Source organism: Furipterus horrens, unplaced genomic scaffold (genome assembly GCF_987537825.1).
Source record: "Furipterus horrens unplaced genomic scaffold, mFurHor1.1.pri manual_scaffold_2, whole genome shotgun sequence".
Lineage (NCBI taxonomy): Eukaryota > Metazoa > Chordata > Mammalia > Chiroptera > Furipteridae > Furipterus > Furipterus horrens.
In genome coordinates, this window is record NW_028327172.1 from 174,422,779 (window position 1) to 174,442,124 (window position 19,346).

At 35.2% G+C, this 19,346-nt stretch overlaps 1 protein-coding gene and 1 pseudogene across 1 annotated transcript in view; both read left to right on the forward strand.

Annotated features, from left to right (window-relative positions):
- Positions 1-16,087, forward strand: part of LOC150020034 (sulfotransferase 1 family member D1) — a 47,290-nt gene extending 31,203 nt beyond the window's left edge. The window contains exons 6-8 of the mRNA XM_090268133.1: positions 2,201-2,295; positions 11,717-11,897; positions 15,715-16,087. Coding sequence (XP_090124259.1) covers positions 2,201-2,295; positions 11,717-11,897; positions 15,715-15,827 — 389 coding nt within the window. The 3' untranslated portion in view covers positions 15,828-16,087. The remainder of the gene's footprint in view (positions 1-2,200; positions 2,296-11,716; positions 11,898-15,714) is intronic.
- Positions 11,939-13,759, forward strand: LOC150020035 (serum response factor-binding protein 1 pseudogene; annotated as a pseudogene).
- Positions 16,088-19,346: the final 3,259 nt, after the last annotated feature.

The window sequence follows — 19,346 nt, forward strand, 5'->3', positions numbered from 1 at the left end:
GAGGAATATGTGACACATATTTTTCAGACATTTGTCTCATTGTTTCATTAGTGCTTGATGACTACTTCTGGGTACTTTCTTCTCTTGCTGTCTGTCATTTTATTGTTTTGATTTCATACATATTTCTTGGACTCTCTTTGCTTTATCATTCTTTCAGCTTTATTCTATTTACCGAAAATTTTTGAATGAAGATTTTATCCTCAAAGTTTTCTTTTTCTGTATATCCCGTCTTTCAGGAAAACATACTCATACCCATGGTGGTAACTCTACTTTTAATTCTTATATAAACATTTTTCATTAAAAAGTCTCTTTTCAAGGCAAATGCATCTCAATGGTATCTTGTGATTTTTTACTACTGCCTTAGTTTGGACTATTCTCTATCCACAGACTGTCTACTCATTCTTATCAATGCCCAACTCTTCTTAGAACCAGATACACTCTGCTTCCTCCACAGCCTTTCATTTACCTCTCCATCCCAATACTTTTCACTTTCTATTTTTCCCTCCTTTGAACATCTGTACTACTTATTGTTTGCATTACTATCTGCCATCTTGCTCTTCCAGTTTTAGTTTTATTTATCAAAAGCTGTATTCATTTGCTAAGGCTGTCTCAAGAAAGTACCAGAATGAGTAGTTTAAACTACAAAATTTTATTTTCCCACATTTTTGGAAACCAAAGTCCAAGATCTAGTGATTAATTTTTTTTCTGAGGCTGTTTTCCTTGGCTTGTAGTTGGCCATCTTCTCTCTGTGTCTTCACATGGCCTTCTCTCTGTATGTGTCCATGTTGTAATTACTTCTTCTAAGGAAGCCTGTCCTATGGAATTAGGATTTGTTGGGAATGTGGAAACTTCCTCTTTTCCCTCTTAGTTATTCTGGCTTATAGAATGATTAAAATGATCTAAGGCAAATTAACAAAAAAAAAAAAATCAAGTTTTAATACATGCACATGGAGAATTCACATAAAAATGACAATTTCAAAGACAGGAAGGCAAAATGAGGTATACATGTCATTCCAGACAAAGGAGGAAGAACGAGGGAAGTAAGGCAAATGTACAAGGGGTTTTTAGTAAACAAAGGTTTATGGCTGTCTTAATGGAACACATGAAGAACTTCAATCAAATGGTCTCTGCCAGGTTCCTCCCTAGTTCTAATTAAACTGGAATTACCCATAATGATATCTCCCTTCCTGGAGCACGTCCACTATCTTAAATACTTTGAGCCAGTAAAAGGGAAGGCCAAAGTTTCTTCCTGAGCCTCTGAGCCTTAATGGTTTTTAGCTTGAAATAATCTGCATACCAGAATGGCACATCTTGGGGAGACTCATTATGAACCCTCACAGACTCACCTTAATGACTTCATTTTAACGTACCTGTTTAAAGACACTATCTGCAAATACCAGTACCTCACATTCTGAGGTACTGGGCTTAGAACTTCAACACATGAATTTAGGGGTATACACTATTTAGCCATACTACCTTGCCTTCTAGTCCCCCCAAATGTATGTCCTCACATACAAAATGCATTTACTCTATATCCAGAGCCCCCCAAATCTTAAACTATTCAAGCATCAACTCTGAGTTTAAAATTTCATCTAAATATCATGTAAATCAGGTATAGGTGAGAGTTAAGGTATGATTCATATTGAGACAAAATTCCTTTTTAGCTGTGAACTTGTAAAACCAGATAATTTTCTTCCAAACTAAAGTTATGGGACAGACATAAGATAAACACTTCCATATGAAGAAAGAGAGAGAGAGAAATCAGAGAGAAAAAGAACAACAACAAAAAACCCTGAAACCTAACAAGGCAAATTCCATTAGATTTTAAGGCTTGAGAATAGTCATCTGGATTAGGACCCACCCTAATGACCTCATTTTAACTTAATTACTTCCTTTACAGGTCCCATGTCTAAATTCAGTCATATTATAAACTATTGATTGGAGTTCAGGACTTCAACATAAGAATTTGAGGAACACAATTCATCCCATAACATAAGCACTTCATTCTGTTTTTAGACTGTAAATTCATGGAGAACAGGATGATGTGATATATTTCCCTTATACTATTGTCTCTTTTTCATGAACTAATAAGTAAATAGTATGTATGTATTGATAACAATAACTTGCAATAACACTTAATAGTTTAATGATTCTTTGTATAAGTAGTTTTAATTTTCAAACATTTTATCTTTTAATATAGTGGCTTTTGGTTCTTGGTATGACCATGTGAAAGGTTGGTGGGAGAAAAGAAAAGATTATCCTATCCTCTACCTATTCTATGAAGACATGAAAGAGGTAAGAGACAACCACGGTTTCTTCTTTATTTTTTAAGGAAACCTAAGCTTCACCTTCTTCAGGTCACACTTTCCTTTCCTCTTCATCTATAAATATGACTAATCTACTATCTTACTAACTCTGCTTTGACAATTTACCTTTCACTCAACCCAATTCTTTCTACCACAACTGCTTCTTACTCTAGTTCAGACAACTATCTTGATTTATTCAGACTATCTCATTTTGTGTCAATCATCCACTCAGAATGATCTTGAAACCTAAATCAAAATAATGTCAACTTCCTCTTTCAAATCTCTCCATGGCTTCTATCTTTATATGAAATATAAGATCATTAAAATAATGTATAAAGTTAAACATTATTTAGTTCTTATCTCTCCAACCTCTACAGGTGTCATCATTTTCTTTCTCTGTGAGACTACATGTTTTCACTTAAATGTTACTTCTTCACAAGGTTATTTTATGTCCACAATGTCAAATAATCTACCTTGTTATTCCTAATTAGAGTCATAGTATCTACTACCATTTTGAATATTTTATGTATGTGTTTCTTTTCTTAATATTTTCTTGTCTCCTTTACTATAATATAAGCTCTGTGAATGTAGAGACTAAAATTATCTTATCCAAGTGGCAAGCACAGTGGGGCAACAATGTAATTTTCTTTTTTAATCTAGTTTTTATTTTCTCATATTTCACCCGATTTTTAGAATGGAAAATAACTAACTCTCTAATTTGACCTAAAATTTATTCTGATCTTTTTAAGTGATCTATTTAAGAAATGTTCCTCACCTCCTTATAGATAGAGAGCAGGCTGATAACTGTTAGAGGGTGTTACTGGGTGGGGAGGATGGAGACTGAGCAAAAAAAAAAGAAAAAAAAAGAACTCATGGATATGGACAACAATGTAGTGATTGCTGAGGTGAGGGAGTGGGAAGAGATGGAGGAGGGTAAAGGGGGATAAATGGTGATGGAAGGAGGCCTGACTTGGAGTGGTAAGCACACAATACAGTGAACAGATGCTGTGCTGTAGAATTGCACACCTGAAACCTGTATAATTTTGTTAACCAGTGTCACCAGAATAAATTTAATTTAAAAAATGTTTCACATTTCTTAAGTTGAATGTTTCACAGATAGCTGATCTACACATCTCTTTTCTCTTTAACATGGTGTCTGTGTGTGGGGGTGGGGGTGGGGGGGCAATGGGTAAATTACATAAGATATATAATAAGAAAGAGGACAGCTGGGACCCCTAGAAACAATGTCCATTGACCTCCCTTTCCCCACAGTGTACCTAGTTTTTCTGCCTCAGTTGCTTATTCTAGTACCTTGACTTGGCCTCATCTTGGTCCTTTAGATTTCTCTGAATTCCTTTAGATGACTATGACTACCAATAGAAAATTTGTTCTACAGCCTCTTGGGAAACCACCTTTCCCAGCTAAGGTGACCCCCTCTGGGAGATTCCTTAGTCAAATTCTCAGTCTCTTCTGCATCCTATTTATGCCATTTTGTACCTGTGACTTTGAAATATTCTGATATATTACCCTAGTTGTGGGTCTAAAAGCAACAAATAGTGATTGGAGTGGGTCCTGAAGAGGATAGGCATTATCTTGAAAGAAAACTTCTCAAATGAAGTCATAATAAGGTCTCCAGAAAAGAAGTTTAGTTTCTTCAAATATGGAAAGAAAATCTATATCTGCTGGCAGAAAGGTTCAAAATTACTCAAAGGTCTCAGAGTCTGTGTCATCAGATTCACTCCAATTTCTCATTATAAGCTAGAGCAGTCCACCCTTTCTCTATTACTCTTCCACTTAACTTTCACATGACAGATTTGGCACAACTAATAATTCAGCTTTCTTAGTAATTTATCCACTAGACTAATAAAGGTGTTTGCCTAATTTTCAGCAAATTCAGTTCTGTAGCTAAAATAAATAGACTATTTTAGAGCCACTACAGAAACTCTCTGATTCAGTTTTCATGAATTGAGAGGGGTAGCTCAGGAAAGCTAAATCTCATATTGCCCTTCTTCCTGATCTCCCCAGGTCACTAAGAGTATGGCTCTATTTCTCAGTTCAGTTTGTACCACCAAGAACACCTCCTGATGTGTAGCAGGGAAAAACTTTTTGGCCTAAACACCATGCTTTCATTTTATCTAAAATGCTGTCCTATGCACAATCTGAATCACAGGAAAGGGAAAGCAAGACCTTACTAAATCCATTCAAACAAGCAACAGCTGAACCAAGCCCTTGTACCTCTCACTGAGTAACCCCAGGACACACATTAGCAGCCATCTTCAGATTGCTTTATTGCTTATGCCAAGGGGCCCCAGACAGAATATAGGTGGAGGCTGATTTTGGCCTGCACCGTCTTCAAAACCTCAGAGCCTGCACACACAGCAGACAATTACAGAACACACCATGAACCACTCAACCACCTCAAGAAGCCACAGAGAAAGGTGGTTGTTGGCCGGAGTCACAGCCAGTCCTACCACCTGTCCGAACTGGGTCTGCACATCTCTCCCATTGACCTGCTGACAGCAATCAAGACTCATCTATTAGAGAAGGGAGTGCTCAGCACACAAGGGCACACTTCAAATACGTAGCTTGGGAGATAGCTGTGCCAAAGGGCCCTACAAGTCACCTCCTACATTAGGCCATGCTACCAAGACAAGGAGTCAAAGCAGTTCTATCTAGAACATAGAAACAAACATAAGGAGGTTGTAAAAATGAGGAGACAAAGAAATATGGCCACATGAAAAAATAGAACAAAACTAAAAAAAAAAAAAAAAGAACTGAATAAAATGGAGGTAAGCAACCTATCAGATGCAGAGTTTAAAACACTAGTTATAAGGATGTTCAAGGAACTCAGTGAGTACTTCAACAGCATAAAAAGAGCTAGGCAGAAATGAAGGATATACTAATTGAAATAAAGAATAATTTACAGTGAATCAACAGTGGAGTGAATGAAACAAATCAATGATTTGGAACATAAGGAAGAAAAAGACATCCAATCAGTAAAAAAAAAAAAAAAAAAAAAAAAAGAAAGAAAGAAAGAAAGAAAGGGCAGAAAAAAAGAATACAAAAAATCAAGGATAGTGTAAAGAGCCTCTGGGACAAGTTCAAATGCTCCAACATTCACATTATAGGAGGGGTTATAAGAAGAAAAAGAAGAAGAAATTGAAAACTTATTTGAAAAAACAGCAAAAGAAAACTCCCCTAATTTGATGAGGAAAATAGACATACAAGTCCAGAAAGCACAGAGTCCCAAATAAGTTGGACTCAAAGAGGACCACACCAAGACACATCATAATTAAAATGCCAACGTTTAAAGGTAAAGAGAAACTCTTTAAAACAGATAATTAGTTACAAAGTAGTTCCCATAGGACTGTCAGCTGATTTCTCAGAAGAAACTACAGGCAAGAATGGGCTGACAAGAAGTATTCAAAGTGACAAAAAGCAAGGACCTACAACCTAGATTACTCTATCCAGCAAAGCTATCATTTAGAATGGAAGGGTAGATAAAGTGTTTCCCAGACAAGGTAAAGCTAAAGGAATTTATCATCACCAAGCCATCATTATATGAAATGTTAAAGGTGCTTATTTAAGAAAAAGAAGATCAAAACTATGAATATTAAAATGGCAATAAATGCATAAATATCAATAGCTGAATTTAAAAAACAAACTAAACAAACAGTCAGAACACAAACTGAATCATAGGTATAGAGAACTTGGGATGATGGCCAATGGGGAAGAGTTCTGGTGGACTGAGGGTAAAGGTGCAGAGATTAAGAAGTACTAATTGGTAGTTACAGGATAAGCGGGAGGATGTTAGGAGCAAGTATAGGATATGGAGTTGTCAAAGAACTTATATGCATGACCCATAGACATGAACAAAGGAGGGGGAACCACCTTAGGGAGCGGGTGGTGCTGGATGAAGGAGGACAAAGGGGGAAAAATTGGGACAAGTGTAATAACATAATCAATAATAGAAAGGAAAAGAAAGAAAGAGGAAGAAAGGAAGGAAGGAAGGAAAGAGGGAGGAAAGGAAGGAAGGAGGGGAGAGAAAGAGAAAGAGAGAGAGGGAAAGAAATAAAAGTGAAAGCATAATAAATACATTAAATTTGTCTTTCCATTGTTTTTTCTTAATCCTCCCCATCATTTTTTTAGGTTGGAAAATTGACAGGATTTTATTTTACTTTTTCCTAATGTACTCATATTATATTTTAAAAAATCTATATGGGTGTGAGAAGTATGAATAATATTTTTTCCACTATGAGAACTTTGAGACAAGTAATCTCTTCTTTTATTGAGGTATAATTGATATAGCATAATGTTGGTTTCAGGTGTACAATATAATGGTTCAATATATGCATATATTGTGAAATGATCACCACAATAAATCTAGTTGACATCTATCACCATAAATAATTACAAGTTTTTGTATGATGAGAACTTTTAAGATCTGCTCTCTTAATAACTTTTAAATATATTATACAATGTTATTAACTGTAGTTAACAATTGTTCTTGATCTTAGAGGAATTACTTTTAGCTTTTTACCCCTGAGTATGTTAGTTATGGGCCTGTCATATATGGCTTTTATCGTGTTGAGATATATCCTTTCCATCTACTTTATTCAGAGTTTTTATTATAAATGAATGTTGAATTTTGTCAAATGCTTTTTCTGTATCTATTGAGGTGACTATATAATTTTTATCCTTTGATTTGTTAATGTGGTGTATCACTTTGATTGACTTACAGTTGTTGACTATCCTTGCACCCCTGGAATAAGTCACAGTTGATCATGACATATGTTCCTTTAAAAGTGCCGTTAAATTTTGCTTTTTGTTTGCTAGCATTTTGCAATCATGTTCATCAAGAATGTTAGCCTATAATTCCTTTTTTTTTGTACTGCTCTTGTCTCGCTTTGGTATCAAGGTAATATTCGCCTCACAAAATGAGATTAAAAGTATTTCTTCCCCTTCAATTTTTTTTTAACAACTTGAGGAGGATTTGTATTAATTTTATCTAAAATTTGTGGTAGGTAATCTATTCTTGATGTTAGGTTTGAAAAAAAAAACAGACTGGGGGATTTTGGAAATTATACCTTATGATAATAATAATTTCCTTTGTCACCATCTGCTATTCTGTTTTTGAATGTGAAAGGTTGAATACACAGGAGAACAATTTTTAACATAATTCCTATTGAGTTTGACTTTTCTGCTGTTTTAAACTTAAATAGGCATGCTGATTCAAAACTGCAGTTAGCTTTCTTCAATCACATCAAGTTTATTCTCTACAGCTTATCTTAATGTGACCACTCTAGGCTGGATCAAGCCTGGATTGAGAGAAGCACTAGTGCTCTCCTATTGGCTGAGAACAAACCTCCCTCCAGTATAAATGGAGGGTAGGGGGACAACCTTGGAGACCAGCGAGAGGTTCATACTTGTCTAGGCTATTCAGTTACACATGAGACAGTGTGGTGAGAGGTTGTGTTCCACTCTATACAGTGAATTGCATTCTGAAGTGTAGTCCAAATTCTTGTCTGTATACAAGGAGTTAGCAGAATTTATATTTTTATTTACATACGTACTTCTTTTCCTTCAGATCATGTCTGCCTCTGCTATTTCACATCATAAATGCCTAAACAACCTCGATTCATTTTGTTATATCTGTGGCAGTTTCACCATTTCCAGTCAAAGGACAAATATCAGTGCATTTGTCAGGCAAGCCTATTTTGCATATTTTAAAGTAAAACTTGTTGCTCAAGATTAGTCTTGAACCCCTCACAAGATGTGCAAGCAGTGTGTTGAGAGTTTATGGATGTGGATGAAGGAAACACGTGATAAATTGCCATTTGGTATACCTATTGTTCGGTGAGAGCCCAGAGATCATTCAAGTGACTGTTACTTTTGTATAGTGAAAATGTCAGGATAGAACAACAAAAAAATAAATGTAAAATAGAGTATCCTAATCTACCATCAGCTATACACCCAGTGCCTCATTCAACTGAAATCTCAGTGTCAGTTTTCATTGAACTACCCTCTTTCGAAAAACAAGAGTATGGTGAAGAACTAAGTGACAGCAACGATGAAGATTTTTAAATTGAAGATGACTCAGTTCGTAAGGGATTTGATCAGCATGAGTTGAATGATTTGGCATGATATTTAGGATTATCCAAAAAGGCTTCGGAACTCCTAGCATCAAGACTGCATGAGAAAAACTTGCTTGAAAAAGGAGTGAAGGCATCCTACTTTCGATCGAGAGAAAGTGCATTTCTGTAGTACTTCCAAAGTGACAGTGGCTTTGTGTATTGCCATAACATACATGGTTTAATGGAGGAATTGGGGATTCCAATCTATAACGCAACTGAATGACAACTGTTCATTGATAACTCAAAACAGAGCTTGATGTGTGTCCTTGTCCACAATGGCAATTCATTTGGTGCAGTCCCAATTAGCCATTCAGTCTGTTTTTGTAAAGAATATGAAGACATAAAGAGAGTTATTGTTCTGTTGCAATATCACAAGCACAATTGGATCATCCGTGTTGACCTTAAAATGGTCTGCTTCCTTCTTGGTTGGCAATGAGGATACATCAAGTACACTTGTTTTCTGTGTATGTGGGACAGCAGAGCTCGTGAGAAGCATTGGGTGGAGTCAAACTGGCCTCCAAGATCTGACCTCAAACCTGGTTATCCAAACATTCTACATGAGGCATTTGTTGACACATAAAACTGGGTCTTATGAAGCAACTTGTTAAAGCTTTGCCAACTGAAGGAGATTGTTTCAAGTATCTCATTTTAGCATTTCCTAGCCTGTCATTTGAAAAGATAAAGGCTGGTGCGTTTGATGGTCCACAGAAATGGGAGCTCATTAAAGATGAACATTTCATCGGGACAATGTCAGAATTCCAAAAGAATGCTTGGTTGTCATTCAAAAACTTTGTCAAGGACTTTCTTGGAAATACATGAGCACAGAATTACACAGAAATTGTCCAGAAACTCTTGGAGAGCTTCAAAATGCTTGGTTGCAAATGAGCATCAAGGTGCATTTTCTGCATAGCCATCTTGCTGACTTCCCAAAAAACCTTGATGCAGTCAGTGATGAGCAAGGTGAATGATTCCACCAAGATTTGAAGGTCATGGAGGCACGGTATCAGGGTAGATGGGGTGTATATGTGATGGCTAACTATTGGTGGAGCATCAGGCGAGATTGTCAACAGATTGAACACTCCAGGAAAGGCTGTAAGCTTAAATTTTCACCTTAATATGTATGTTTGGTAGAAGAACTTTACCCACTTGTACACAATTTGACTTACAGTAACAATATATAGTCTTTATATGAATGAAATAACTCTAAATAAATAGTATATTCAGGTAACTTTTTCTTTATTTTCCTTTGTATGTACATTTTGTATGATTTTTGGGACAAAGGGAGGGCATCCTGTACCTTAAAAAGTTGATGTGATAGAGAAAAACTGGGGTCATTTTTGGATTCAGATGCCAAAAGTTAGTCAAAAACAAGTGTCAGATCTAACTCAATGAAAATTTTGTTTCCCAGTGTAATTCTACATATTCATTTTTTCAGAAAATGTGCTACAAAGTACAGCACATCAGCACATACAGAAAAGAACACAGAAGACAAAGGTACAGATTAGTGAACTGTCACAAAGCATACACTCATGTAATTGTCACCTACTCAAGAAACACACAATCAGAATGCCAGAAGCAACCTCCCTCAAAAAAGTTTCTCCCAGTGAGCTTTCTTTTTTCTACAAAGCAAACACTACCTGGACTTCTAAGTCTACTTTAGATCTAGCAGTGTTTGATTAGTACAGAAATAAAAGCATGTGGCTGATATAATTTTGTGTCTAATTCTTTCATTTGTGAGATTCATATATGTTTCTGCATGTGTCTGAATTCTTTTATTTAATGTGTTGTAGAGTGTTATATTAAAATACCACACTAATATAATAAAATAAGATATATAAATTATGCAGTCATTCTACTGCTGATAGGCTTTTGAGTTGCTTGCACTTTGGGGCTATTAGAAATAATGTGGTCAGGAATGCTCTTACACATGGCTTTTGGTGCACAAATTATGCCTTTCCTGGTGGGTTTAGAATAGTAGTGTAATTTCTGGGTCTCAAGACTGGTGCATATTCTGCTTTACTAGGAATACCAAATAGTTTTCCAAAGTGATGAAACAATTTACACTCTCAACAGCAGTAATTTAGTAGCTCCTCTTTTTCACCAACCCTTGGTATTATTATTTTACTTAAACTATTTAGTCAATATGTACTGGTTTTAATTCCCTGATGACTAGTGAAGTCGAACATCATTGCGTATGACTATGGACATCTGTATATCTTTTTTTGAACTGCCTAGTAAAGCTCTTTTTTTTTTCTATTGGGATATCTGCCCTTTTTAAAATTATTAAATTTATAAGCATGCTTTTTAAAAATTCTGGCTGTGTTTTGTCAGATAAATGTATTACAAATATGTTTTCCACTCTGAAGCTTGCCTTTTGTTTTTTAATATGCTTTTTAATAAAAAGGAGTTCTAAATGTACTTCAATCTATCAATCTTTTCTTTTGTGGTAAATGCTTTTTTGTACTCTTTATGTGAAAACTTTATTTTCTTCCAGATCATGAAGATCTTTTCTTAAGTTATTTTCTAAAAGAATATTGTATTACCTTTTACAATACAATGTATGATCCTTCTAAAGTAGATGTGGTGTAGGAATCAAGTTTTTATATATAAAAAGATATCCAGTTTCAAACACTGAGTATATTCTAACACTAAGAATGTCACCTTTTAGGAGTCCAACTGAAAGCATAGTCATGTTATCAACAGCCCACACCTATAACAGGCCATGAATTCCAACTTCTGACCCTGTTGCCCTGATACTGTCAGATGATGCTGCCTTCTGCTTTTCAGATTCACAGATTCCTTTTTCAGAAAAGGCAGTTTCAAATAGCAGGCTAACTTCTATGGGTTAATCTTCACTTAGATCTAGGCCGTGGAATCCTTTGTTGTCTTGTTAGCTTCAGTATCACTTCAAAATATTTTTTAACTATATATTTTATCCATCTCTCCCTCTATAATTATCAGAAATACTGGTCTGAATTGTTTAGTCCATTATTACCAGAAATATCAGTCAGATCTAACTCAATGAAAATTGTGTTACCCAGTGATATCAATTCAATATTTTTCTTTGTATTTTTTGGAAACAAATTTCTCTAGGAGATGATTGCTTGTGACAACCAAGAGTAGGATTGTACTTGGGAAATCAAAATGAAAAGTGTGGATAAAATGTAAAATAATTTCCTCCACCATATTGACATATGTAGAACCTAAATGAATGTATTTGCCTACTTCATGACTATATCTACCTGAAATAATTCCTTGTCTTTATAATTCTTTTAGGATCCAAAGCGTGAAATTCAGAAGTTGTTGAAGTTTCTAGATAAAGACCTTCCAGGAGAAACTGTGAATAAAATCATCTATCATACTTCTTTTGATGTGATGAAGCAGAATCCTAGTGTAAATTATACTACTGTACCAACATTTGATATGGATCATACTGTATCTCCCTTCATGAGAAAGGGTGAGAACATCACATATTAACTTCTGTAGAGCTTGCTAGTCATTTGAAAGAGAGTATAGATGGATAATAGAAGTAATATGATAAGAAATAGAGAGATTGGACAGGAGACGTAGTTCACGTGCAGGCAGCGGTGGATCGTCTTCCTACATCTACCATGGCTCAACCCGGAACTCTGAACCTCAATAACGAGGTTGTGAAGATGAGAAATGAAGTGAAGAGAATCCGAGTTTTGGTTATCCGAAAACTTGTCAGGAGTGTTGGAAGACTGAAGTAAAAAAAGGGTACTGAAGATGCACTGTTAAAAAACCAAAAACAGGCACAACGATTAGTTGAAGAAATTCATGCCATGAAGGAATTGAAACCTGATATAGTAACAAAATCTGTTCTTGGTGATGATATCAATTTTGAAATAATCTGCAAAAAGCCTGATTCTACTGCAACTGAAAGAACAACTGCCCGATTAGCAACACACCCTCTTCTGAAGAAAAAAATAGATGTGCTAAAAGCTGCTGTCAAAGCCTTTAAAGATGCAAGACAAAATGATACTGAAGTTCAGTCTTCAAAGAATGTTTCAGGAGAAAATTATTCCAAGGATGCTTTACATTCAAATGATGATACCATTAAGTTAGAGCATGAGGGAACTACTGTCACTGAGCAAAAAGACAAAGAAGCCTAAATGTTGGCAAAGAAACCAATAAATATTTCAAAAGAAAAAATAGCCAAGATGGAACATGGACCCAAAACAGTGAAAAAGCCTCCCTCAAAGCCTTCTGAAAAGAATTCTGTAGTTCCCTCTGAACCCCAGAAGATACCTGCTAACCCAAAAATGAAACAGTTACGTCAAAACAAAGAAAAGAAAGAGTCCAATAGCTCACTTGATGGTAACAGTGGTGGAGAAGAATTACATGAAGAAGAGAAGGAGTATTTTGATGATAGCACGGAAGAAAGGTTTTACAAACAGTCTTCCATGTCTGAGGATAGTAATAGTGGTGATGACTTCTTCATTGGAAAAGTCAGACGGACACAAAAGAAGGAAAGTAGTTGCCATTCTTCAGTTTTTGACCAAAAATCCCCCCAAAAGATGTTCCCTGAAGAAAATATACTTGAAACCCATCAGGGTATAAGAAATAATAAAAACAAGCCAAGTATAGAAGCAAGGAAGTTTGAATCAGTGTTTTTCCATTCTTTATCTGGATCTAAAAGCTCTAGAAGAAATTATAGAGAACAGGCTCCGAAAAGCAACACCCCAGATTTTCAGCAAAACGAACCTCAGCTCGAGACTCAGTTTAGTAAGCATGCATAAAGAGGACCCAAAAATACAGAACAGCAGACACAGCTGCCTCTTCATCCTTCGTGGGAAGCAAGCAGGAGGCAAAAGGAACAGCAATCTAAAATTGCTGTGTTTCAGGGGAAAAAAATTACATTTGATGATTGACTAGTACCTTTTTTTGTGAACTTTTCCACCTAAATTTTTTTTTCTTTTTGTGTTTTTACAGTTCATTATTTAAACTCATATTTGAATAAGTCTCTTGGAGGGGGTGTAGAAATAAGTTTGTTGTTCTCTTTTTTTAAGTGTGTTCAAGTTATGTTTACATAAACCTTCCACAAATCAACCGCATAAATTGGCTTTTAAAAATTTACCCTGATAGTTCCCTTTATAAAAGAATGTTGAGTTTATAACTCTCAGATTTCCTCATTTGTGCTTACCATGAAGTATACTCACTGGATTAAGTCTGTGTTTCTTTGCCTTGAAAATAAATGTTGAGATATATTTAAAATAATAATGGAAAAATATGAGGAACTTATAGTTATCTAAAATATAGATCACCTTTGCAAAACTAAGATTAAGATAATAATGTTTATTATGGGCATACAGATAATAAATTATACAAATAAATATTAATTTTTATTATTGTTTAAAAAAAAAGAAATATATTGATAGTAAAATTTAGCAAAACCAAAACCTTTAGAGAAAATAATTTATGGCAAAGAAACTTTATCATTGCTTTAATTCTAATAGGTAAAACAAGTCTTTAATGAGAAATGTTTATATCAATAAGCATGAGTCTTGACACCACTTTCTATATCAGAAAAATTCCCTTCATTTGTCTGAATCATCTATATTCTTCATTCCTTAGAAATTTTTCTGTAGGAGGTGGCAAGTTTACACAATGTTAGACCTACTAAGTTAATAAGGGAGAGTGTCAACTCCTTGAGGTTGTTGCTATTATCATGGTAAATCATTGCATTCTTGGCTTTGAACTCAATGGATAGCTATCATCTTACACAATATAGTACTTTAATAAATAATAAATGAGTTGTATTAAATTGTGTGTGATTGTGTGTGTGAGAGAGAAAGAAAGATGGATTCTGTTCGTTGTGTATGTCTTAGCTTTGTTATAAAACCAACTCCAACAATCTCAATGACTTAAAATCACAAAAGTAATTTTCATTTAATGTTGGTGGTTGGTGGTCACCTGTGGCTGCTATAGTGATGCTCAGCTCTTTTTGAGTCTGATCAGTGTGTTTTTTGCTATTATGGGCTTGAGTAGCTTCTTGTGTCTTCTCTTTCTGAAACGCAGGCTGAAAGAGCTGCCCATTTGTGGGATGTGCCAACATTATGGTATAGAGGAAAAGAAAGAGAGGTAGCATAAACTTGCAATGCTTTTTAAAAGTTACTGTTCAGATGTGGTATGTAGTATACCTATTGAAATTCCATTGGTCTAAGCATATCAAAAATTCAAGCCCAAAGTTAGGGAGGCAAGAAGTAATCACACAACATATAACAATTGTCAGAGATGTAAAATCTTCTTACAGTGAAGGAGAGAATGAATCATATAAACTGAGACAGTTTTGGAGAAAAAGGTGTTTTAGTGAGAGCCTACAAAGGGAACTATTAAGGGTAATTTTAATTACAATGTGTCCTCATGCATTCTAGAGAATTTTCTTTTAAAAAGTTAGTAAGTATGTCAAAGATAAGTATTGCTGAGGATATCTGAATCTTAATCATGTATGGTTTGCCTCCCAGGAAGCACTTTGGCAATATCTGGAGGTATTTTTGATGGTCATGATAGTGGTATGTAACTGGCATCTAATATGTAGAGGCCAAGGATGCTGATAAACATCCTGCAATGCAGAGGAAAATCCCACATCCTTTCCAAAAAGAATTGTCTGGCTTCAAATGTCAAGAATGGAGTTATAAATAAAATGCCAAAGTTGAGAAATCCTCAGCTTCCAGATGTGTCTTCTGAGTACTCTGTGAGATATTTTATGAAAATGGCATTTTTTTAAATCACATTTATTGCAAATGTGGTATTCTGTATCCTTGCTTTGAAATTTAAAATATGGTTAGTACATTGAAGATGGAACAAATTTATAATAAAGACACGTTTAACTACATTTAACCCAGTAACTTTTTGATCTTACTTGACCATAAAACTTTTTAAAATAATCATTTGACATTGAAAAATAAGGTTTTAAAAGGACTGAAAAATTCTATCATCTGTTAACAAATCTCTTAAAGCCAAAGAGTAAATATTTTGATATGTTGGATATTCTCCCAGTGACATTTCTTGAAGCCACTTAAAATATTTTCTTCTTCATATAAGATCTGGGAAAAATGCATGGGAATTTTTGGAAAGCTAAGAAGGCCTAGGATTCTGGGAGTAGTAGTAGAAGGTAAGGAATGGAGTTATGGAGTAAATTTGACATTCTAAAGTTAAAGTCTTAAAGATGTAAGTGTGATCATTCAAATGAAAACTGATCTTAGAAGGAACTTTTACAGTAACCTAAAATTTACCATTTATCTTTCTTTCAGGTATTTCAGGAGACTGGAAAAACCACTTCACTGTAGCTCAGTATGAGAAATTTGAAGAAGATTATGAAAAGAAAATGAAAGGATCTACACTGAAGTTTCGTTCAGAGATCTAAGAAATACCAGCTCTTTGTCCAACTCCTTTAATGGCACTTAAATTAGAAAAAACATCTCTTTAAACATTTAGTGAGAGAAAACTCTATATGTGATATTTCCTTATTTAATAATATTGGTGATTTGTAATAGAATATTCAAAGAATTTCTAAGTCTACATATAAAAAATCAGTACTGTCTCTATGATTTTAACTACCTTCCACAATGTTTTACTATTCTTGAAGACTAAACAGTAAAATAAAGTTTAAAATCTATAAATTTACCTGCATTATTTTTTCTTAATTCGAGCTCTGAGTCTTTGAACTTACAAAGAAGATATTTAGGTGAGTCTTCAAGATAGATCAAATAGAACCAAAATATCCCGCAAAAGGCTTTATTTTCTCTTTGTTATATGCTTAGAATGATAACTATGTGTGGCAATGGAGGTTAACTAGACCTGTGGTGGTGGTCATTTCAAAATATATACATCATTAAATCATTTTGTTGTACATAGGAAAGTAATATAATGTTATACATCTATTATAGCTCAATTAAAATAACATTTGAGAGTGCCACTGTCAACTCCTTTGTCTTCCTGGAATTTCTGTTTTCTCAGGATATTTTTGGTGCTATTATATGTGATTCATGATCACCTGACATGAGTGAAACCAGAAAAGTAAGCATTTGTGCTGCTTGTCACTACTAGAACCAGTAAGTAGAGACAAGGATTGAATCTTTATGGATGCTTTATTCAGATACCACTGATCTGAGAAAACAGTGGGTTATGTACTCTCAAAAACCATCTTAAGATCTCATCTCAAGCCAACCTTTTTATAAGGAGATAAGGGGTTTGGAAAAAGATTAATTGGATAAGAGTTGTAGTCTGGAGAAATTTTCCTAGTATTTCTTTATCTGTTGATTAACAGTTCTTTACCTGCATCACGGAAGTTTCTGCAACACAATGGCTCAGATACCATCTCCATTCTACAAAGGTTGAATTGCTTGTCCACCTCCTGGAGTCATAAGTCATGCATTCCAGTTCCTAGAATAACAGCTTTCCACATGCATTAATCACCTAAGCCTATCAACTAAATCTAAAGTCCTTAACTCCTTTTGAGTTCTCCTATCCTAAGGACAAAGTAAGGATGCTAGTGTGAGTCCATAAATTGCATTGTAATAAAGTTCAATCTTTTTATTTTTGTCATATACAATTATACATAATTGCTATATATATATGTATATATCGTCGTCGTCGTCGGCGGCAGCCGTCCGTCTCGAGAGACGATGGTGTAGCTTCTTAAGAGTCTATCTGCACCGCCGAGAATGGCTGTGCAGTCCGACTCGGGAGTGACACGGTATCTGTCTCCTCCCGTGTTGAATCGACATCTTGCGATGACGCTGGAGTGTCCTCTCCAGTGAAGCTGAAGCTACAGAGCCTGGGCAGGGTGATATGGAGGGTCTGCTGTTGCCCATGCAGCAGACCCCCCCTCTCTTCGCAGCTGAAGGGTCCAAGGGAAAGACGGAGTCGATACAGCTTGGCTTCAGGTGCGCCGCAGGAGTTGCCGGTGTTGACTACAACGTCAAACCGCCTTAGGGACTCCGGCTCCGGATTTTCTGTCGGGGTTTACTCCCTTAGCCTTTCCCCTGAAGAGGTATGCCGCAAGGCAGCAGAGGTTTTTTGGAGTCAGAGTTTTCCTTCTCTGATGTGCCCTGACTGGAAGATCGAACCAGCGACACTTAGCTCGCAGGCCGACGCTCAATCCACTGAGCCAAACCAGCCAGGGACTATATGTATATATATATATATATATATATATATATATATATATATATATATATATAAATGGAGAGAAAGATACAGTGAGAGAGAGAGAAGTATGAATAATATATGCAATTGAATCATATTTTAGTGATTTTGGTGCTCCGTGGAGTGCATGGATGCTACTGGAGACCAATCTTATAAATCACAGATAATAACCCTTGACTTCTTCTATGCCATAAAGGAGTTAATTACTTGTTTGCACACATTTTTACCACCAACATATTAAGTTCAGAGGCTCCAATATCTTTCACTGACTAAGGATTTCCCATTACTCTCTATATAGTCTCTTATGCTCTTAGAACCCTGGTTTCTGAAGAATGTAGTTTGACTCCAGCATTTAGGTCACCATTGAGCCAGAGATAATAATTAACTCATTGAGTTACTCTGAAGTTATTTCATATCTTGGACATAATGACTTTGATATAGATAATTTTATAGGTCATGATGTCAGAATACCTCATTTTAGATATATTTCAAAAGAATGGGTCAACACTGCTAATTTTGAATCATGTAAAGCAAGGAAGAATAAGATGATCCAATTACTTTTATTTTTATGTCACATATTGAATCTATCCTAAAATTCTGTTATTGTAGCTGGTGATATTTTCTTAAAATATTCCCAGCAGACCAACCTTTTTTTGAAATATTATTTAAATTCAGATGGTTTATGCAAGGGTTTTCATGTATAATGAATCACCCTTCAGTCAGACCTCTTCGCTTTACCTGGCTCCTGGCCTACATCAGAGTACTTGCTACATAGCATTTTTCCCTCTGGCATTCACCATTCTTAGTTGTGGACCAAACCCTTTTATCCTAGATTCACTACTGAGCAACAAAAAGAAACATCAAACAATTTGAAAAAGTCTCCAGGGATTTATGTGGAATAAAAACATCTAGTTCCCATGCATCAAAGACTATATTATTTCATTTTTATTGTAAAAAGTGAAATAAACAGAAGCATTCCAAAATGGAGTCTGAGGCACCAGGCCAGGGGAAATGCTTTGCATGTCTTTCTCCTTGAACCCTTTAGAATATTTGTTTGGGGCAAAATAATCTTCGGGCTGGTCTAAACCAGCATTATCTTATAAACAACTGTAAAGCTAACAGGAAAAAGCAGACATCCTGACCACAAAGAATAATGATTATGGACATTCTTTAGAATCAGTAACCAGTAATTTAGCTTGTTAATGTCAATAGAAATTTCTTTTTCTATTCATGTAATTAGTTCTTTTTCCCTTTCTTATACAACCCTTTGACTTCACCCTGAAATTGGAGCACTATTTGGGTTTCTGCCTGAATCAGTGCTTACAGGATTGCAATCCTTTGATTTCAAATTAATGTATATTTTTTCTCATTCTGACTTTTTGCTATTCAGGTTAATGATATAAAATTCTTCAAATGACAAAAGTTATGAAATGGAGAACTAATTGGTGGTTGATAGACTTTAAAGAAGGGGCTGCAGTGAAGTAGGTGAAGCTATAAAAGATAACCTAGGCAATCTTGTGGTGTTAGAAATATTCTGTATCATAACTCTTAATATCCTGGTGTTGATATTATACTACAGTTTTGCAAGATGTTACCATTGGGGAAAACTAAGTAAAATGGCATTTAGGATATTTGTAGTATTTCTTGTAACTTCATGTGAATCTACAAGTATCTTAAAATGTAAATATAATAATTAAGAAAAGAACGATTTGGAGAAAGCCATATAACTACAGTC